The following is a 23,163-nucleotide window of genomic DNA, read 5'->3' on the forward strand; positions in this document are numbered from 1 at the left end:
ATATAAAAAAGTCATGCAACATTTCTGTTTTGTAATAAATAAGGCAGTGGCCAATTATTATTCATTAGTAGCTTTTTTTGAGATAAGCTATCAAGTCTTCCCTTTCTGCCTCCTTTTTAATGCTGGCAAAGATCATTTTTGTCCAGGGATGTACTTCTTGGGAATCTCTAAATACTCCATCAGCGTATCCTCTCCCCAGGTGATGCCTTTGTTTTTACTGGTATCTGTGTAAGATAATTCAATGGCCTTACCTGTCTTCTGCCTAAAGAGACCGTGGAGATTAGGCCCAGTCTTGTGCTTGGCTCCCTTTCCACGGTGTAGCACTAGGCACACTTCTGAACACAAATTTTCTTGCTTTTCTCAACAGCATCCATATTTAATCCTCTCTTTCATTGCTGCTGCTACAAAGGTTCCCACTCAGAAGTCGGATGTCCCACTCTCTAAGTTTCTTTTCAAGGCAACAAGAGGTGGGTTTTGAAGAGCACATGGGTTTGAATCTTAGCTCTTTCTGGTCATAGCAGAAGTACCTTGAGCAAGTTTCACTTTTCTCCTCTGTATTTGTAGGATTATTGTGAGAATTAAATAAGTCTATATACATAAAGTGCTTAGAAAAGTGCCTGGTACACAGTAAATATACAATAAGTATTAGCTTTATAAATATAAATTATCAGTAACTATTATTATGTAACAGCAATGCCTTTGGCTTGTACCTATCTCCTGGAGCTGTAAAGCTCTTTGTGGTTTTATTAAACTTAATCACTAATCCTAATTATCTTCTCCTGGCTCCCCCACTTCCTGCCAAGTAGAAGTAGGAAGTTATATTTGCTTTTTCAGGTGGAAGAACTGGCTAATTACCAGGAGTCCTAAAGAAGTAATTTACCAATGTTAAAAAAATTGAAACCCATATTCAGAAATATAATTTCTAGTGTATCCCAGGATATAGACACACAGACACTCCCCCACACATAACACTTGTACAAATGTTTCATGAATACTTATCCTGAATTTATGCTTTGAACTCTGTTTTTGTTCTTTTTTTCAGCGAATCAACAGCAAAGAAATGTTGGTTGTGACCCATTGTTACTAATTTCATTACCTACCAAAGGGTTCTAAGCTATAGCTTATGGTCAATGGAGAATAGGATATTAACACATTAGACTTTACGCACAGGAACTGTTTCAGGTGTGGTGCTATAAGAATACGTCCCGTGCTCTGAAGAGCAAATTGCTCTTTCAGAAATTCACCCTGACCTCCCTACTCAAGAAGCTTCATAAATTCTTTCAGTGAGACACAGTAGTCTAGGAGAGGCATGTGTACAATAAGTGCTATGGTTTTTTGGCACTATAACAGGCAAAGTGACTTTTTGTTTATTTGGAGCTATATGAAACTAGACTGGAATTCCAACTTCAGAACTTAACTACCTTGTATTTTTGAGCAAGATATTTAAACTCAGTTTTGGAGTCTTAGTTTTTTGTTTAAGTAACACACAAATAACATAATATTGGCACATGGAAGAAACTCAGAATTCATTTCATGCTTTCTCCCCTGAACATGGATCACTCCAGAATTCACAGTTATTACTAGTTTACACAATCTAATTTTTAAAATATTTTTGGAGGAAAGCTAAAATTTGGTAGAATATCAATTCTATATTAACATACTTAGTCAAACCCTATTGTTTAATGCAATTTAATTTCTGCAACCACTAATGATCCCAATATTCTATCAAATAGGCAATAGTTATTCATTATTTTATAATATGTATCTGAATTATAAAATATTTTGCATTCTCGGGTCTTGTATAGTAAGATTTGGATTAATTTCCCAATTAACACAATTGTGGGAAAATGTCCTGAGAAAAAACATTTCTAACTGTTGCATAGCTCACAGTTTAAAAAATAAACATGACTTGGAAAACGCAAGCACTACTTTTCTCCTTGGCTGGTGCATTTAAGATTATCAGAATGCTAATACGCTGGACAGGTAGAATTTTCAGGATCAGTTTCCTAGGGTTCAGGAAGCCAAACGGCAAATAACCCAAGGTCCTTGGTTGATCTGACCATCTCAGCTTTCTCAGGATATCTAAGATGACCTAGCGGGTGAATCTCTAGGATGGGTGGGTCATTTAAAATGTTCTGGCCTTGAGGCTGGGATTTTGTGCGTGCGAATGGTGAGGAGGAGGCGGTAACACATTTTTCTCCCTCCCGTAGTGACACCCAGCGTAGGGCCGCCGCCGCGGCAGCTCCCACGTGGCAAGTTCAGATTGTGCAGCGCCGAGCTGGGGGCGGCGGGCGGGACCGCAGACCCCTCCCTCCGCTCTCCGGCGCTTCCCTCCGGCCGACCCCGGCGCCCGCTCGGTCCTCCACAGCCAGGGGGCGAGCGCGGCTCCCCGGCGGCGGGGGCCCATTGGTCGCGGCGGGGAAGCGTGGGAGGAGGCCCAGCGGCGAGCTGGCTTTCTCCCGGCCACTCGCAGGGGTGAGGGGAAGCCGGAGGGCCCTGGGAGGAAGCGGAGGCGCGAGCTGGAGGCGGCGGCGGTTCCCGTCGGCCTCCGGCAGGACTGAGCGCGGGAGGCCGGAAGGCGGTCGCGCGCAGCGGAGAGGCGGGCGGGCGCAGCGGAGAGGCGGGCGGGAGGCCGGTGAGACGGCTGGGAGGCGGACGGAGCCGGGGCTCAGGTTCGGGGAGGGATGGAGGAGGCCGGGGGCCCCGGACGCCCACCTTCGTCCTCAGCCTCCGTGCACTCCGCGGTCGCCGGCCGGGGGCGGGCCCCGAGGCCCGGCCGCGTAGTCACGGCGTGTCCAGCCGGTGGGGAGGGTGCAGGAGGGACTGGGGTCCCGGAGGGCCGCTCCGGCGAGGGCATCCCTGGGCTCCGCGGAGACGGGGCGGCGTCTGCACCTGGCGCTGGCTCTCGGCGGCCGGGCCTGGGGCGGACACCTGGGGCGGACACCTGGGGCGCGCCTTCCTCCCGTCGGCCGTGGCTCGCGCCCCGCAGCGTGCAGGCTGAGGGCTCTGGGAGGCGGGGACGGAGTTGGGTGTTGCGTTTCAGCTCCATAGGGGGCCGTTTTGACTGGCTTGTAAAGTTTTAGTGTCTCCTGTACTAGAGGTACTTTCGGTTCTTTACAGCCTATCCAGCCCTTTGGTGTTCGGTGTCTTGTCTTTTTCTTCCCATTTGTCTGCTCCTGTCCTCACAGCTGGGGCCCCCGGATGATGGTTAGTGCCCCTAGATCTGAATAAGGATTGGCAATTTGAGATTGAGCTCCCCAGCTGTTCTATTTGTGGGTGGAGCTGTTTCCATCATCCTCCTACCTTTTTTTTTTTTTTTTTTTTTTTAAAGAAAAAATATTGCCTGTAATACAGAACTGCTATCTAATTGATAGGACATTTTCTTTATTTCTTTTTGGCAAACATGGTGAAATTCTGGTTCTACTTAAAAACACAAAAATTAGCCAGGTGTGGTGGCAGACCCCTGTAATCCCAGCTACTCGGGAGGCTGAGGCAGGAGAATCACTTGAACCCAGGAGGTGGAGGTTGCAATCAGCAGAGATTGCGCCATTGCACCTCAGCTTGGTCGACAGAGCGAGACTCTGTATCAACAAATGAAGTTTAAATGTGTGTGTGTGTGTGTGTGTGTGTGTGTGTGTGTTATACACACACGTATCTCCATATATATGGATACAATGATGTAAATAATTACTAGATTGCTTACTTTGTGCTAGGCGCTGCCTAATGCTTTCATGTGCTCATTTATTCTTAAAACAGCTCAGTGAATAGGTCTCTTTTATCTTTCCCAATTTTACAAATGAAAATATAAGCTCCCAGAGAGTAAATGTCTATGCTGACAGCAGAGGCTCAGACTTCTTGAACTTGTGACCAATTTGCAATTACATTGTCTAAATTTTGGGAAGCATTACTGTTAGTCATACAGTATCTTACTATCAGGAGATCTCTACTGAATTTAGAAGATAAAAGTTAATCGCTTACTGAAAGTCATTTAACAAGAAGTTGGCAGAATCAGCAAATTAGCATCTGGTTTTGTTCACTTCATTGACCTGTACCTCTTTCTAGGGGCTGCTTTTAGTCTCTTGCGTTTCGTGGCTGTTTACCAATTAAGTCACAAGGTTTCAGTTTTATGCAGGTGTTAGGAGCTTTGTTTCACAGATTTCTTGTAATGTTTTCTCAGCTCATTAAAGAGTAGCGTTTCTTCATAGGAAGAAATAAGAGTTGGAGCCAATAAAAGGAGTTCAGTCCAGCGACTCTTAACCGGAGGACCTCTCTGAATTAATTACCAGTGGGAACTTTTAAGAAGGACACAGGACAGGTTTCTCAAAATCCTCATTGTAAGGGGCTTCTGTTTCAAAAAGGAGTCAAAATAAGGCAACACTGCTGGGTTACAGTGACTTTAAAAATAAACTTAATGGATGTCTTATTATAATTACAAAGTTTTAATATGGATTGCTGCCTTAAGCATTGCCAACTAATATTTCATAATTTATGAAGATGCATTAAAAAGAAAAAGGAAATTTGAAAAGGGAGTCAAAAGGCTAAGAGGCTATGGAATGGCAAGCAGTAATGTTCCCTGTGGAGGTATCATAAGACTCTTATTTTTCATTGTATAGTTTAGGTTTTAAATGATTCATCTCATTTTTCAAAAATTTTTATACTCTTAAAAATATTGGCGTGCCTACCCATGTGCCAGTAATTGTAGATGTCATGAATACTATGAATAAGACGGCCTGGGCACTCAAAAAGCTAGTTTATTTTCTCCAAGGCAGGGAGGTTTCTTTCTTTCTTTTTTTTTTTTTTTTTTTAATTTTTATACCCATTTCTTAAAGGTGAAAGGTGGAAGACACAAACAGCAAAAGATTTTTATCTTAGCTCTGAGCTAGATAGATTTTTGTGAGACCTTGGTACAATAGCAAAACTTTGTCTTGAATTTAGTCCAGAAGCATCTCTGTTCTTGGGATCAAAAGATCAGGATTTTAAGCTTTGGTTCTATATTTGGTTATTTCAAGTATGGCATTGACCAGATTAGATTAGTTAATATCATACAGTGCTTTATTAATCTAATTGAGGAGACTGAACCAGGTAATTTCGCCAAATCTTGAAGCTTTAAAAGGTTTTGTACTTTCTTGTAATACAGTTCTTTGAAATACAGTTAGCTGACTTCCTCTCAAAGGAAGAAATTAAATGTTCTGATACCTCTGAGTCTCTCCAATGTACCCTCCATTTGATTCTTAATTGGCCTACTCCGTTTGATTGAAGCTATTCTTACATTTCCCTTATTTCCAATCTAATTTTTAAAATTTGCTGTTCATGATTTTTTAGCTTCACTTCAGTGAGATTTTTTCCCCCAGTTTTCTATTTTAAATTAAATTTAATTCCTATACATAATTTTTCATTTTATTTTTGGATTATTTACAGAGACTGGATCCCCCTCTGTTCTGCAGACTCGAGTACAGTGGTGCGATCATAATTCACTGCAGCCTTGAACTTCTGGGCCCAAGTAATCCTGCCACCTTAGCCTGTGGAGTAGCTAGGATTACAGGTATGTGCCACCACACATGACTAATTTTTTAATTTTTATTTTTTTTAAGACAGGATCTTGCTATGTTGCACAGGCTGGCCAAATCTGCCCTCAAGCGAATCCATCCACCTCAGCTTCCCAAAGCTCTGGAATTACAGATGTGAGCCCCTATGCCTGGCCAAATTTTTCATTTTAAATTGTGGCATTTATTAGCACGTTCACAATGTTATGCACCTGTCACCTTTCTAAAACATTTTCATCACCCCAAAAGGAAACCCCGTGTTTAGTGAGCAGTTTTTGCTCATTCCCTTCTCCCTGCCAATCGCTGGCAGTCACTGATCTGCTTTCTGTCCCTATGAATTTATCTATTCTGGATTTTCATAAAAATTGAATAATACAATATGTGTTGTTTTGTGTCTGGCTTCTTTCGCTTAGCATGTTTTATAGGTTTATCCGCTAAATCAGTAGCAGGTGTCAGTACTTCATTACTGTTTATGGTTGAGTAATATTCCATTGTATATTCCATTTATATACACCATTACCTATATATCATTCCATTGATATATACCACATTTCGTTTAATTATTGAGTTTTTATGTGCTGTTGAGAAAGTTATATGAACATCTCTAAATTGACTTTCATCATAATCTCTACAAGGCTTGCTAAGGTAGTGTTACGGTATCAGGTGTGCTACCTAACATACCATTCGTTATCTGCAGTTAATTGATTATTAAATGAGTTTTGAAGGACACGAAGTCAGTAAAAATGGATTTTTAAGTTGGTTCAGTTGATACATGGTGTGATTTGGCTTTGCGTCCCCACTCAAATCTCATCTCAAATTGTAATCCTCATGTGTGAAGGGAAAGAAGTGATTGCATCTTGGGGGCAGCTTCCCCCTTGTTCTCGGTGATAGTGAGTTCTTACATGATCTGATAGTTTTATAAATGGCAGTTTTTCCTGCGCTCTCCATGGTGGAAGGGGAAACCAAACACCTTTTTCTCTTCTGCTGCCTTGTGAAAAAGGTGTTTGGTTCCCCTTCCACCATGATTGTAAGTTTCCTGAGACCTCCCAACTCGTGTGGAACTGTGAGGCAGTTAAACTTCTTTCCTTTATAAATTACCCAATCTCAGGCATTTCTTTGTAGCAGTGCAAAAAACAGACTAATACATTTTCGTAAAATTTTACACAGAAGCATCTTACTGTCTGTTCTTTGCAGGTGGTTGCTGTTAAAAAAAGTTAAACCAAGTCATGATAAACTTCAGAGTTTATTTGAACAAACAACAATTCATGAATTGAGCAACTCCAAACCAGAAGTGATCTGGGAGCTCCATCAGGGGAACGCAGGAGGGAGGCTTTGATAGGTGGGTCATAGACGTAAAGCAAAGAAAATATTTGATTGGCTGCAGTTACACAGTTGTTTTATTTGGTCTGTCCTGTTGGAAGGTCCCCTAGATGTGTAATTGAAGTTTGTTGGATGTTTCTGATTGGTTGAGCTTAAGTTCTGTTTTTCTGTAGCATAGGCATTTATAAGAAGTAACTTCAAATTTCACTTATATTTGCAAATCAAGTAAGGTTGAGGTCACTTATAAGGCCTAATTGGTGTCTGCTCAGGGATTCCTCAGGCCTGGTTTCCATTTTAATTTACTTTAGCAGTGCTAATTCGCATTCAGTTTTTGTGGTACAAATAGTGTGCCAATACTGCATTTCAGCTAGGGCCATTGGGCATTGGAACTATTCTGTTTCTCCATTTCTTCACTTAAGAGAGTGTGAGTGATGGAATTATGTCTATCCTGGTGCACTTAAATTCTTCACACTATTTAAAAACAGCATAAGTAGAGTGGATACCTAAGGGAATTCTTCAGCATTTAGAGCAGAAACCTATAACTTCTTGTATAATGTAAAATAGTTACATGAGGTGAAGATAGCAGTTCTAGTGTATGTAACTGTACCTTTCCCTAATCTCATTTTAGTAGTTTACTAGCAGGACACTTCATTATTCCATTTATGTTCAACCTCTAATAGTTCAAATGTGTTTCATTTAATTGTTGTTATTGTTTCCAAGAATAGCTGTTTCTTTCTGTCCATCCATTCATTCATCTATCCATCCTTCCCTGGATGGTGTACTGTAGGATTAAGGTCATTTAGATTACAACTGTTTAAACAATTATAGAACTCAGCAGGCCAAACAGAATGTCATTTTGTAGAGTTCTGTCCTGTTTTCGGTTTTGGGCATGTTTATGCTCTCGGTTACAGAAATCCAGTCACTATTTCATTTCTTCAAATGAAATGTATGTAATGGATTGTAACTTTGTAAGCAAAACTCTGCTTTGGCATATAAAAACTGCCAGAAAATATTTGAGTAATTTTAAGTCTAGTACTCAGGTTTAACCACTGCAAACAGGAGTTATTCCTTATGCCTTACCACATTTCTCAAGGTTTATTGCCCACTGAAACTGAAGACCTGTTGTGGAGGCAGGTTGATTTCAATTCATTGTTCAAGAAAGAATGAAAAGTCTTGTCATATGAATTTTACTTTTAATTTTTTTTTTTATTTTTTATTTTTTTGTTTAGATCTGCCATATCACCACCACCCCCCTCCCCTGAACCCCTGTAGCCTTCCTTGACCCTTGTAGCCATCCTTGTCTGTTTGGTTTGGTGTGCTGTAGATCTGAAGCTCAGATCTGAGCATGAATGACAGTCATCTGGGGAGCTTGTTAAATGTGCAGGAGTTTTAATCCCGTTCCTAGGGTTTCTGTTTCTCCAGGTTTGCTGTTGGCTCAGGAGTTTGCATTTTTAAAAACACTAGTAATTCTGGTGTGCATACTATGGGTAGTCTGTAATAAGAGGTTCAAAGAACATATAATGTTTCATTGAATCTGTGATGCCATAGTTTGTAAGGGTCAGAATCTGGTAGCTTTCAGCTGCATGACTCCTAAACCCTAATTCCTAATCTTGTGGCTGATTTGTTAGCCTACAAAGGGAGTCTAGTCCCCAGGAAAGAAGGGGACTAGATGAAATTAATATGGGGCCAAACTGGAGTCTGTTAACGCCCCAATTGTTTTGGGAAAGGTCTGTTACTGTCTTCGTTTTAAACTATAAACTAAGTTCCTCCCAAAGTTAGTTTAGCCTATGTGCAGGAATGAACAAGGACAACTTGCAGGTTAGAAGCAAGATGGAGTTGGTTAGGTCAGATCTTTTTCATCATATCAGTTATAGTTTTGCAATGGTGGTTTCAATACTAAGAAATAAAAATGTGGTTGTAAGCCTCATCCTGAGTTTAGTTAAAATGAGGGAAGCAACATACACTTTAAATAAAATAGGGTATTCAGTGCCTGACAACCAGAGGCGCCTCTTACTGTCTTAACAGGTTATTATGAGGCATAGTGGATATGAGATGTTAAAAAATTATGAAGCAACAGTTCTTCAGATTTTTTACTATGTGAATTATTTGATTGCAATGAGGAGTTTATGTAAGGTGTCCTAGGTTGACATCTATTTGTATTGAAGATTGTACTGATGACTTTGTTTTAAAGTGCAACTTAAGTGTATATGGGGGTGTAATAGACTACAGTTTGACCCCATATTAATTTCATCGTACTTGGTTCCAGTCATTTAGATGTTGCTGGCTCAGTTCAGAAGTCTTATTTTTATCCTCCTTGTACTTTAGTGATTTCTGTTTTGTAGTTAAGGTCCACCGAAATAGTAATGTATGACATAATCATTTGTTTTCTACTTTTTTTATTGCCACTTTCCTGTTAGAGAGTCCACAGCCCTCATTAATGCCAGCTAGCTGATTATACACACATACACCAGCCACGTAACATCTTGTACTGAGTAGTTAGGATGTAGTGGCAATATTTGGGGTAAACACCAAATCTTTGTCAGTGTAAACCTGAACTCTGGCTGCCAACTCAAAGAGAAATGCTGTAGTGGCATATTGGGTACTCAATGAGGGTATATCTAGTATGTATGTTAGAGCAAATCTTTCCCCATGAATGAGAATTCAGTAAAGAACAACTCCACTTGCTTAAGGTGCTTCCTTCAGTAGCATTATCTTGGAAAACAAAATAACTTTGTTAGGAAAAAGTTGCCTAGCCATGTTATGTAGTTGGATATAGAGGAGCAGAATAAATACATTTAGTTTTTACGTCCTTAAAGTGTTTTGGGAAAACGTGGTTAAATACTTGTTAATCCACTAAATACCAGATTTCTGAAGAGGAAATAATAACTAGATCGCTTTAGCTAATTCACATTGATTGAAGGGGTTGTACTGTGAAATTCTTAATGTTAAGATGAATCATGTTGGAATACTTAACGTTCTCAGGATGTGGTGTGTGTGATCTGTCAGACTTGGCTGCTTCTCCCTATACTAAGTCTTTGGGTAAAAGTTGGCCTAGGTGGGGCACTTTCATGATTTAACTGAGCACTTTTGCTAACCTGTTTTTAAGTGGAGGTCCAAGCAGGTATTATATTTTACCAATTTCATTCTTAGAAGAATGGAATTTTATCTAAATTGCTGTTGATAGAAGTTTTCTGAAGTGTTTTTCTCCATTTACTGTCAGGAAAGCCAAATGAAAAGCAGGGTAGAGCAGTTTATGGTGAATTGTGGAGGAAAGCTAAACTTGCCTAGTGTAATCCCAATTTGCTTCATATGTAGCATTGGTTAACTTTCTATGGGAATGTTAAAAACAGTTTCTGGCTCATTTGTTCATTTCCATAGTGTACTTCTTCATCTGTTTCTGTTTCTTAGCCACATTTAGATGTTAGTCCTTTTTTAAATGTAATTTCAATATGATGCTACTTAAGAAAATAAGAAAAGCCAGATGATGTTCACTTAGGTAACTGTCAAAAATCCAGACATAGATCATCTATATTCTTCTCTTCCCAAGATTTTCAGTAGAACACTTTATAAAACACTTTATTATAAAACACTTATTGGTTCACTTATAAGTTTCTGGTCTATTGCTTTGCAGTCTCATTTTTTAGGGGACAACTTTGCAGAAGGAGTGGATACATTTACATCATAATCGTCGCTGATCTTTTGAAAAATTGGTTATTAATATTATAGAATTCATATGCATCACCTCTTCCCACACCCCATTTTTGTTTTTGTTTTTGTTCCTTTTTTTCCCTTTTCAAAATGTAAGTTTATATTAATTCTTTAAAAATGTGTGTGAAAATATGTGTGAAAGAATGGTAGTTTCATTTAAAAGAGCGTGTCTTCTAGGATTTGGTATCCTGCTAGTATTAAATACTTTCTTAAGTTAGTAATTGGATTTTTCTTTTAAGCTTTAATGTTAAAAACTGTTAAATTCTGTTAAATTCACAATATTTCTAACACAATGATAGTGGCTCAGTTTTTCTACTGAGTTTTTAAATGTTAATGTTATTTCAAATGAATGCAGTCGTCTTATTCGTTTCCATTTTGTTATTTCAAAAACCTAGCCAGCTTTGCAAAGATGTGTGTATAGTTGCATTCAGGGAAGACAGGGTACTTGATGGCAGTCTGTATGTGCAGGAGTAATAACTTGTTATTAAAGAGTTTTTTTAAAGCTAACTATTCAGAATTTTAGAAGTTTGTTAAGCATTAGATGCACGTTTACCTCTTTTTAAAGCTTATCCCCAAAATAATCCCATATAAACACCTACATAAAGGAAATAGTAACGTCATGTTTTTTCCCAAGAACATAATTTTGTAGTTACTGAAGTGTAATATAGTGAGATTAATTTTTATCGATTTCTTTACATTTCCTGGGATTGGTTTGGAAACATCACAGTGTCTAGATTTATTTCCACCTTTGCTATAGATGGATAGCCTCATCTACAGGAAGGGAAGGACTTTTTTCTTCCTTTTACAGAGGATCCATTCTGTTGTTTCTCATGGAATTAAGCTTCTTTCCATGGAGAGCAGATTATGAAAATGTTTGATGAACATGCATGGAGCACAGAAAATTATGATTGTTTCATCTGTCCTGCTTCTGTAGTAGGACTTCTAAGAGGATCTATGGAAGCCATGTGGAAGTTGTATGCCCTGCACGTAGCCCAGCAAAAAGAGTTGTACAATTAGGGCCTGATTGGGAAAGATGTTTATTCCTTTATTTTTAAATTTTATATTTTTATGCCTCTTTATTAGGGGTTGGCAAAGCTCAAGCAATAGGCCTATATGGCACACAAGCCAAAATTGATTTTTCGTATTTTTAAGTGGGCTGAATAAAAAAAAGAATTTTGTGACACATGAACATTTTATGAAATTTAAATTTCAATGTCTATAAGGAAAGCTTTATTAGAATATAATTAGACAAATTGATTCACATGTTGTCTATGGTTGCTTTCTAGCTACAACTGCAGAGTGGAGTAATTGCAATAGAAATTGTGTGGTCCACAAAGCCTAAAAATATTTACCATCCGGCCCTTTTACAGAAAATGTTTGCCAACATTTGCCCTTTTTACTCACATAGCAGTAGTTATTTATAGCAAACAGTTTTTTTTTTTTTTTTAAATACCATACTTCGGTTTGTAAGTGTAACATCAGAGTAACTTACCCTAATGACTCTTCTAATTGTAGCATTCTTTTGATTTCAGTATTAAAAGAATACCTCATTTTCTTTTTTACTTTAAATGCTCTGGGGATAAAAATTTAATTTTTTACATTCTGTTCTTAAGGGGATCTGTATTAGTCTGAGTTCTGTAAAAAAACAGAGCCAATGATGTGTGTGCGTGTGTGTGTGTGTGTGTGTGTGTGTGTGTACATATAGATATAGCTCTAGATATTTAGACATTTATTCCTTATAATAATGACATGTGGAGATAGTTTTATATACAGCGGTATGATTTATATGTGCATGTTTGTGTGTATGTATGTATATGCATATGTATTATAAGGGATTGGCTCATGAGGTTATGAATGCTGAGAAGTCCAGGATCTATAGCTGGCAAGCTCTGACAGTCCAGGAGAACAAATGGTGTAGTCTGGTCTGAGTCTGAAGGCATTGTCTCAGTTTGAAGATAGGCAAAGAAGGTGATTTCTCCCTTACTCAGTTTTTCTTGTTTTATTCAGATCTCCAGTGAATTGGATGAGGCCCACCCACAGAGGAGAGGGCAGTCTGCTTTACTCAGTCTATGGATTCAAATGTTTATCTCATCCAGAAGCACCCTGACAGATATACCCAGAACTGAACTAAAATTAAACTAAATATATGGGCAATCTGTGGCCCAGTCTAGTTGACACATGAAGTTAACCATCACAAGACCTAAATGTACTTTATGTCTGTTTGCACTTTGACCTTTATTTTTAGACCTCTTGAGAAATCCCAGGTCCCATGATTATTAGAATTATGGGAAGTTTCTAAGTTGGTTCAGTTAAAATTGTCATTTGTCCAGTGTTGAGTTGAAGTTGGATTGAATTGAATGATAGTTTCTCTATTTGTAAAGGATAACTGTAGTATTTTCCTCTGGTTTAATTAAGTGTTGTTTGTTAATATTAAGTATGTACATCAAAGGGTGTGTTTTATACTTCGTTTTCTTGTATCATTTCTATTTTGAGGAGGGATTCTAATACCCAAGCTTAGTCATTTTTACATACTGTTAAATTGCTGGAGTGGGTAGGTTGCAGCAATTCTCAAAGCAATTTGCAAAAGCCAACTTGATTGGCATGACATTTTGTCAACAAGCCTCTCATATTAGAGTGTGTCAGTGAACAGCTGGAGAGAAAAGGAAGTAGATTTGTTTGTAGTGTGAGCTTCTTACTTACCTTTCATGTGATCCTAGAGAAATCCCCTGACCTCATCTATGATGCTGTTTTAATAACCCCTGCACCTAGAGGACTGGTGGGAAGATTACATAAAATAAGGATGTGTGTGCATTGCACTGACACATGTATGTATTCTTACTTAGTGTATGTTAACGGTAAGACACCCCCCTCCTGGTAAATAATTTTTTTATGACAGTTTTATCAATATGGGATGATGTTTTTGTGGTTTATGTGATTTAGTCTATTTCTCAAGGAAAGAATGGAAGTATCACTTGACCTTGATTTTACTCTGTTGTTCCTGAAGTTAATTGATCCTAGAACAATGACTCCTTATTCACATAGTAGCTGGATTTCTACTGAGTAACAAAACTTCACTAAATTAAATCAGAGTAGATAGTTGGGCCAAAGGGAATATTTAAATTGTAAACCGTGTAAAGAAGTTTAGTACGTTCATCTGAGGCCCTAGTTCAGGCACTGTTTCCAGCTTAGTGTTCCATTGCCCAGTGACATCGTGGTGGGTGTGCTTGCTGTTGAATCTCAGGTGATTGTGAACCTTACATATTAGCAGCCAGATTTGATTCAGTGACATATTTATCGAAAGCACTAAAGCAAGTTTTGGCCTATGTAACACATTTTGGAGCAAATGTATAAATGGACTATCTAAGTTGAGTTTTGGAGTTTTTTTTCCATCCTAAAAGTATCCTTCTATGACCCATTTTCTGGTTTCGGTAAGTGGCTCTGATTTCTGTATTTCTGCCTTTTAATGGACATGTAAAAATGTATAAGCTCTTTCACCTGTTGCTTCTAGATTTAGAGTTCTGAATTTCTAACAAAGGCCTTTTTCTCCCTTTGCTGTTGTGGTCATTTTCTCTGGACCTGTTTGATCTTTGGTTAATCATTGATGGTTTTCAGCCTGAAGTTTCCATTAAGTTTTTGCTTCTCCCTCCATAAGATTATAAATATTTTATTTGTTTTTAAATGTCCCCTCTTAGAAGACAAATAGGAATGATTTAGTATTAGCACATTATCATCATACATCGATGCTCCTTGATTTGCTCTCAAATATATTCAGTATTACTATGCTGATCTAGATTCTTGAATTATTAATTTGCTTCTTAAGCAAATTAATTGAGGCATGTTATGGCTGAGATTTAATTTGATGAAATTTTAATTTAGAGATTTTACTAAATGTGAATTCTTTGAGAAATTTTAATGGAAAACAGTTGTATTCAGCTAGACAGTTGTAATAGCTTATATTTTGGTATTAGGGATGAGTTGAGAAACAGGTTTATTGGGAGGTACAAACAAGTGGCATGTATATCAGCAGTCACTATAAGGTGTGGCCTCGGCAGTCTACAATGAAATAGAACATCAAGTACCTGGTCATAACTGCTTTCACACTTGCAAAGAAATTTTCCTAGGTCACACTCAGATAAGAGTGGAATTATTTTGGAATATTAGCTGGCAGGAAAGGCATGTATGTGTTGTGAAAGCTGAGTTCAATTTTGCCAGAAGCCAGAAAGAGGATGTATATATAACCAGTTGGGGTTTTCATTTAAAAAGCCGAGGTTTTTTTCTGCTTTTATGTGATGGTTTGTGGATACTTCAGTGTCTTGTTTCCTTTTAGTATTTTCCTAGCCTGTGGCTAAGTAGTTAGTTGAAATAGATATATAACATTGACTTTTTCTATTACATGGAAGGCCTTCAGATAATTAACAAAGGAAAATAAATCAATAACGCACAACTCAGTTAAAGTGTCGTTTTTTTCTTTAGGATATGTTGTGCAGAAGAGAGAGCTAGCTAAGAGCGTTGGACTGTTGGGTGCTGTCCTGCCCCCCTGCCTAGTCCAATGAATAAGAAAACTGCGTGTCTCCCTTCTTTTCAGTGTCCTTCAGGGATGTGCCATTGTTATTCTTTTCTTGACACATTCTGTGAATTACTAGGTCAGGCAACAATATTGAAACATAGGTATCAAAATATAATCTAAAACAGAGAAATATGTACTGCTAGTAAATGTGATTCATCCATCAAAATTTCCTTTTGAATTCCATTCCACAGTCATGTGGAAGCTCTCCAGCTAAATTTGAATGTGACTTTCTTATCAAACTTATTTATTTTTTCATTTTCTTTTTAAAATGTTACCTCTCTTGAGTTATTTCTTAGGAGGGAAATACTCATGTACATACAGATTTTTTCCGGCGTCTGTTTCTTGTTGATACTATGGTAATATCCAAGAACAGTTTATCCATTTGATGTATTCATATTACTCTGTCAATCATAATTGCTGGGATATTTAAAAATTATAATTTTGTACTTCTCAACATATTATTTTACAAACTTGAATCTAAAAACATGAAGAGGTTCCTAGTATTGAAATTGGAAGCCCTTGCTGTAAATGCTTATGACAGTGACACTTGCATTATGTCATATCAAAAATGAAGTGGCATTATGTACTGGAATGAGCCAGCTGACCTAAATTCTTTCCCCGTTTCAACAAATAATTTGTTCCACAACTACATAAGCAGCTTAACCTCTTTGGACTTCATCTGCAAACTGAAGATTTTGAGCTGAGAATCAAAAGTTTCTTACAGATTCATAATCACCAAGAATAAGAAGGCATTCTTTTCTATTCACAAGCTTGATAGCAGACTTTTACTCTTTGGTCATTCAGAGAGCTGAGGACACAGCAGGATAAGACACAGACCCTCCTCCTGAGGTCTTATGGTCCAGTGGAAGGAGACAGGCCCAGTGATGAGATTTTTTTTTTAAATGCCAGTGTTGGCATAATACTTAGAAATGTCATAAAATTTATTAGTTTGTATACCCCATTTCAAACTCAATCTAAGGAGGAATGTTTGTTCTAGAGCTATTGATATTTGCTTTTTGTTTTGATTTTTTAGGAGCATATTTAATGAAAAGCGCCATAGACTGAAAAACCAAACATGAGGGTAGCAGGTAAGATACTTAATTTAGTAGAAGTAATGGTACTTTTTAATCTGTTTGTTAAAGAATGACTAAAGGAGAGGGTAAATAATCTTTCTCGATATTGAGAAAGTTAAGCTGAAATATAATCCAAAGAATTATTTAGTCCTTTATTTTTAGGTAGTTGGCAAATCACAAATTGGACATTTAGTCAATATTACATGCTTTTTTTGTTGTTGTTCAAGTCTTTTGTTGCAATTACAGGTGAGCATCTTAAATCTGAAAATCTGAAATGCTCCAAAATCCAGAACTTTTTGAATACCAGTACATGATGCTCAAAGGAAATGTTCATTTGAGTATTGAGGGTTTCAGATTATCAGATTTTGGATGTTTGACTGGTAAGTATGATGCAAATATTCTAAAATCTGAAAAAAAAAAAAAAAAAAAATCAAAAGACTATATATAATGCCCATATAAAGAATGATTTGACAACTTAGGGAGGCTGATTTTTGTTTGTGCTATGTTCTAGCTTCTCGAGAAAAATTAGTTATAAAGTTTTAAAGTTTAAATGTTTCATATGTATGTACTTAAGATGTATGAAGGATTTGATAAAATACATGTTTTTCCTCAGTCTTTGTTCAAGTTTAATCTGCATAGGTGAGGTTATGTGTAAGAACATTAATCTGTTTAAAGAGCATATTGAGAAAATTGAAAAACACCATTAGATATTCATAATATTAAGGTAGTTATATTTAAATATTCTAAAAATGGAGGGGCTGGTGTCCTCTTCCTGCATGTGTAGTAAAAATAATTGTGTTTTCTCCTACCCTTCCTATCAACCAAAGCCCTAGAAGAAATGCATACTTTACATGGAAATTTCTACTAAGCATGTGCCCAACATAGGTAACTTGTAATTTCTCAAAATCAGGATAATTAGTCTTTGTCTTAATTACCATCTCACCAGCAAACCAGCTGTTTTCCTAAGGGTGCATCTCTTAGAAATGCATAAGGTCGAGTTGGGTGAACAAACCAGTCTTCATACTGTGGTCATACTTGTATAGAATCAGGGACAACTGATTAAACATCATGATTATTAAACAGATGAGGGCTGTTATAAACACTTTTGTAGAAACTTGAAAAACTGAATCTCTTGTGAAATTATAAAGCATTTTTTTTAAAGTAACTGTACAATTGTTGAAGAAAAATATTCTCAGAAATGAAGAGCTTGTTTGTGGTTTAAATAAATATTGTCTTTGTGTGTGTGTGTGTGTGTGTGTGTGTGATCTTTGAGTACAGCAGGACTTACTATTTATGATTTCATGTCTCCAGATGATTTTTAAAGTACATTATTTAAACATGCCAATTTGAAATAAAGTAAGTTTCTTCTTCTCCTCACATAATTTTAAATTCATGTTATTCAAAATTAACTTTGTCATTTAGTCCACTTCTCTGGTTCTGACAATTCCCAGGTTAATTGATGAGTAATTATTCACCGAGTGCTTATTTTGTGTTTGGCACTCTTCCTAGTATAGGTCTTGAGGGACTGCCTTGAATGAACAAATAAGGACAATTAGCCATTAGTTTATTGCTTTTAACTAATTAATCTCTTCTAATTTTTTTTTAAATCTGATTGCTTTGAAATCTCCTCATAGCCATTCTTCTTAGAGTGAGGCATGAATGTCTGAAGTGTTTACTTTTTCGCTTGTGAAAAACTGGAACACACTCAGATTATGACTAGGAGGAAGAGGGAATCTTATGGAAAGCTAAGAATGGGAATTGTGGCTGGTATGGTCATTTGAGTATTTAGGCTCCATCAAGTCCAGAACAGGATGCTGGTTCTAGACTCAGGCCAGCTCTGGGCGCGATCTCTGTAACAGAAGTTCCAGAACTCTACCCTCATGGAGACTCTGCTAGTTTCTCCACCTCTAACTTTTGTGTCCCTTAGAGCTTCACTTTCCTCCTAGTTGCTCTGATGGTTCAGTATAAGTGAATAGGTCTTGGTTTAGGACTCAGTGTTGCTGCTGACTAGTTATGTGACCTTAGACAAATGATGTAAAATTTTAGCCTTGTTTTCCTTATTTGTAGAAGAAAAATAATGCCTTGAAAAGCTATGCAAATGAGATTATGCTTATAAAACATTTAGTGCTACAGAAGACACTAAGGAAACGGTATATGTGAGTGTGTATTTTATATATGTGTGTGTGTGTATATATATATAATGTTCGTATATCACTTTTTTAAAACTTTTAGGCTCAAGGTTACATGTACAGGATTGTTATCTAGATAAAATAAATTGAGTGTTGTTTGGTGTATAATTATTTCATCACCCAGGTAGTAAGCATTGTACCTGATAGGTAGTTTTTGATCCTCATCCTCTTCCCACTCTCCACCCTCAAGAAGGTCCCAGAGTCTGTTGTTCCCTTCTTTATTTTTATGTGATCCCTTCTCAGTGTTTAGCTTCCATTTATAAATGAGAATATGTGGCATTTGGTTTTCTGTTCCTCTGTTAGTTTGCTTAGTATAATGGCCTCCATCTTCATCCATGTTGCTGTATATAGCTTTTTAAATGTAGCCTCATATTCAGCTTGGTATAGAATTTAGTCTGTAATGTTCATGTTACTGTCTTGATATTTTAATTATTCAGTTTTGAACAATGAAGTTTTCATGTGATTGTTTTATGGGACAGGAAGAGCTATCTCTGGTTGCATGTGCCTATGATTGCTAGAAAATAATTTGGAAAGACTATCATGTGACATGTAATTTTCGAGCTCTTGGTCTTAGTCTTAATTGATCAAGAAGGACTATGCCACCTGTTGCTACTTATCTACTTAGCAAACAGTTGTTGATAGTATTGCTATATAGAATGCACTCTGCCAGATTCTGGGGAGAAGAGTTCAAAGCCTAATGAAATTTTGCTGTCTTATGCACTAAAAATGTAGCCAACTTCTATTTGCTCTTGAAAATAGGAAGCATATTTTGGAGGGGACAAGATAGGAAATGGAGAAGGGAGGCAGGAATTGATTAGTAGATTAGTATTATAGTTAGGCTTCCTCATTGATCTTTCATTTCTACATTAATAGTATTTCTTTTGGCTTTTTTAAGACTTTATTTTTTTTAGAGCAGTTTTAGGTTCACAGCAAATTTGGGAGGAAGGGACAGAGATTTTCCACATACTTCCCGCCCCACTCTTCACACAGTCATCAGTAGAGTGTTTCTAAATAGAAATGAGTAGGCTCTGAGAAGCAGTAGCTTTCTGAGCATCTTCAGTTCATTGAGGAGTCTGCCCACTTGGAGCTTTGCATGTAGCTGTGTTATGAAGCATATATGATAGATACCAAATTATATCCTGCAGGAATGAAGAAGACCTGTCCTAAGGTACTAAGGTATTCAGTATGAAGAGGAAGGCTTTGTTGATTACCGTACCAGGAGAGCTTATGTAGCTCCAGGAGATGTGTGGTTAGTGATAGGACAACTCTAACATGTCACTCAAGAATTCCTTGCTTAGTGAACATCATAGCCTTAGCATCCCCAGATGTCCACTGTTTTTTAGACATCCTATATTGTATTGCTCTTTATATTTGTAAAGGATAAGGAATGTGTCATTCAACAAACTTGGTGGTGGTGTTCCATTAGTCATGACACTTTTGAGTAGTCAGCAACTAATAGGTAATTTTTTTGCGTATAAAACTAGGCAGATGGTTCAAGCAGTTCTTTGTGTAGATAGCTAGATAATCTGAGAATTCTTTGGTCAGGAAAATTCTTTATCTTGAATTGTTTGTGTAGTTTTTGTGTAACTCAAGTAAAATTAAGAGCTAATAGATACAAAGTAGGAATTTATTAATCTTAATTTAAAACATACATTTTTTCATAGAAATGCAAAATAAAAGTTCTGTGGGCTTATAAAGTTATGCTGAAATATTTCTGCCTTTTAGGTGCTGCAAAGTTGGTGGTAGCTGTGGCCGTGTTTTTACTGACATTTTATGTTATTTCTCAAGTATTTGAAATCAAAATGGATGCAAGTTTAGGAAATCTATTTGGTAAGTTTTATTTTTTTCCTTTCTGAAATCTTATATTTGATGTGGCCTAAAGTTTTATCAGTTATCAGCATGGAGTCACTCAGCTATTTAGTTTATCTAGAAAATGAAATATAATTGTTATATCCATAAATGTGATTTGTTAGAATATTTTAAAGTATGTAATAAGACATCTTGGAATTAATTTAGTATGAAGTATGAATTTTCTATTCAACATTTGGAACGTATGTAATGAGTCTATTTTATACATTTTTAGAGGCGTTAATCATGGCATTCTAACTGCACTTCTAAAACATAAAATACCTCCAGGCTTAAACTGTTTTCCTATTTGAGTTGGCTGCTAAAAAACTTGAAGCCAAATCGAGCCCTCAGTTAACCATATGATTAGGAATCCCAGTAATCATTTTAGATACCAGCCATAGAAATCCATCTTGCAGCTGGCTGTGATGGCTTGCACCTGTAATTCCAGCTACTCGAGAGGCTGAGACAGGAGGATCACTTGAGCCCAAGAGTTAAAGGCTGCAGTAAGCTATGATCGTGCCACACTGCACTCAAGCCTGGGTGACAAAATAAAACCTCATCTCTTAAAGAAAAAAAAAAAAAAAATCAATCCATCCTGCTTTCCTACCCTTATTTTCCCTCTGTGGCATTTTTTTTTCTAACCCACTCATTTAATGTTGCCATACTGTAAATGTACCATTATAAGGTACCTTAACCCAGTTTTTTAACAGAATCCTTAAGTTCATAAAACAACGTTTGAAATGTTTTTATAGGAACTAGTAATACATAGTGCTATTGTAGATGATTGTATATGAATATCTTATTGAATCTCAAGTAATTGTCAAGCATGCATTTCTTTTCTATAAGTATAGCATTATGAGAGTGAAGAATGTAATTTAATGTTGACATTAAAGTGGAAAATAATTATTTAACCAAGGCGCTATATAAGAGCAGAGTCCTGCATCACCTGAAGATGAGGATACATTCTGAAAAATGCATCATTCTGTGATTTATGTCATAGTGAGAACATTATAGAATGTACTTACACAAATCTAGATGGTATAGCCTACCACACACCTTGGCTACAATGTATAGCCTGTTCCTCCTAGGCTATGAATCTGTATAGCATGTTACTATACTGAATTCTGTAGGCAGTTGAACACAATGGTAAGTATTTACAGTATGTATCTAAACTTGGAAAAGGTGCAGTAAAAACATAGTGCTATAATCTGCTGGGACTGCCATTCTGTATATGGTCTTTTGTTGACTGAAACGTCATAAGCCAGCACCTGACTGTAACTCTGAATCTCTTCTGGAAGCTGTTTTTGTAGACTTTTATTATTTGAAGCTAGAGAAACGATGAGATTCTTCATAGATCCTTGTACTTACATTGAGTAAGCTATTACTAAATTGTTGTTTATAATATTAAATAATTAAGCATGAAAAGTGATTAATCCTAGAAACCATATTTTAATGTAATAGGCAAAAGTCAATTGAAATAACTGAGATCTTTGGACTAGTGAGTTTTGCCTTCATAAATTCATGTTTGAAAAGAAAAATCCCCAAGACCTAATTCAGTTTCTGTTCTCATGCTGCTGTGAAGAAATACACCAGACTTGGTAATTTATAAAGGAAAGAGATTTAAGAGCTGCAGGGCTGGGGAGGCCTCAGGAAACTTATAGTCCTGGCAGAAGGGTAGCAAACATATTATTCTTCACATGGTGGCAGCAAGGAGAAATGCACAGTGAAGCCGGAGCAGGGGGAAAGTACCTTATAAAACCGTCAGATCTTGTGAGAACTCACTATCATGAGAACAGCATGGGGTTAGCTCCCCCCATGATTCAGTTACCTCCCACCAGTCCCTCCCACGATGCATAGGGATTATGGGGACTACATTTCAAGATGAGATTTAGTGGGGACACAGCCAAACCATATCACTCTCTTTCACATCTAATCTGAAGACTCCATTATTCCAGTGCTTCTCAAACATGAATGCCAAAAATATCTCCAGAGAATCTTGGTAAATGCACATTTCTGATTTAGTGTCTGGAGTGGAACCTGAGATTCTGCATTTCTGCCAACTCCGCTCCGAGATAATGTTGAGATCCCTATCCGTGGACTGCATACAGAGTACCAAGGCTTTAGACAATTCTGATATGTAGTCTTCAGTTTTGGCATAAGCCTTTTCGGGTGACTTTTTTTTACAGTGACTACCTTGAAGTACTTTCTTGTACAGGTTGAACATCCCTAATCAGAAAATTCAAAATCTGAAATGCTCCAAAATCTGAAACCTTTTGAACATCGACCTGATGTTCAAAGAACATGCTCATTGGAGCATTTTGGATTTCAGATTTCTGGATTAGAGGTGCTCAACTGGTAGTGTAATGCAAATATTCTAAAATCTGAAAGAATTCCACATCCAAAATACTTCTGGTCCTAAGCATTTTGGATAAGGGATTCTTAACCTCTATTGCCTGAATTCCTCATTTTGTACTCTCAAGTGATTTCAGTTCACTGAACTTGTTTCTGCCTGCTGGAGCTCCCTTTTTCATCACTCATCGCCCTGTTAAATTGTAGTCACTGTCGTCAGACCTTCCTTTACAAATTTTCATCTTTTCTAATAATGGAATCCTCCCTTTCAGCCATTCCTCTTGATAAACTGGTTATTTTCTTTCTAAACTTGTTGGTTTTTCAGCACACATCCTAAAATGAAGTATCCAGGTTCCAGCATAAAGTAGTTAGTGCAAAGTATAGTGAGATTTTACTTTACTTGTTCTGGTCTGTGTACTTCTGTTATTACCTAGTGGCCGGCCTTCTGGTCTTTGAGAGTATAGTTGGTTTCAGTTAAATGATGGGGCAGAAACCACATCGAAGGCATAGAGGACTTGTTCCGTGTTGCTCTGGAAGCAGTGTGCATAGCTAATTCTTCTAAGACA

General features: G+C 37.3%; 1 protein-coding gene across 5 annotated transcripts in view; it reads left to right on the top strand.

Annotated features, from left to right (window-relative positions):
* The first annotated feature begins 2,354 nt into the window (after positions 1-2,354).
* FAM3C (FAM3 metabolism regulating signaling molecule C) overlaps positions 2,355-23,163 on the top strand; it is a 53,722-nt gene continuing 32,913 nt past the window's right edge. Inside the window, exons 1-5 of one of the 5 annotated variants that reach the window (XM_039472851.2) lie at positions 2,356-2,635; positions 5,419-5,542; positions 6,738-6,882; positions 16,172-16,226; positions 20,126-20,230. In XM_039472851.2, the coding sequence (XP_039328785.1) occupies positions 16,214-16,226; positions 20,126-20,230 (118 nt within the window). In that variant the 5' untranslated portion in view covers positions 2,356-2,635; positions 5,419-5,542; positions 6,738-6,882; positions 16,172-16,213. The other 4 variants (XM_074379148.1, XM_074379150.1, XM_074379149.1 and 1 more) reach the window with 4 other exon arrangements.

Source organism: Saimiri boliviensis, chromosome 10 (genome assembly GCF_048565385.1).
Source record: "Saimiri boliviensis isolate mSaiBol1 chromosome 10, mSaiBol1.pri, whole genome shotgun sequence".
Taxonomy (NCBI): domain Eukaryota; kingdom Metazoa; phylum Chordata; class Mammalia; order Primates; family Cebidae; genus Saimiri; species Saimiri boliviensis.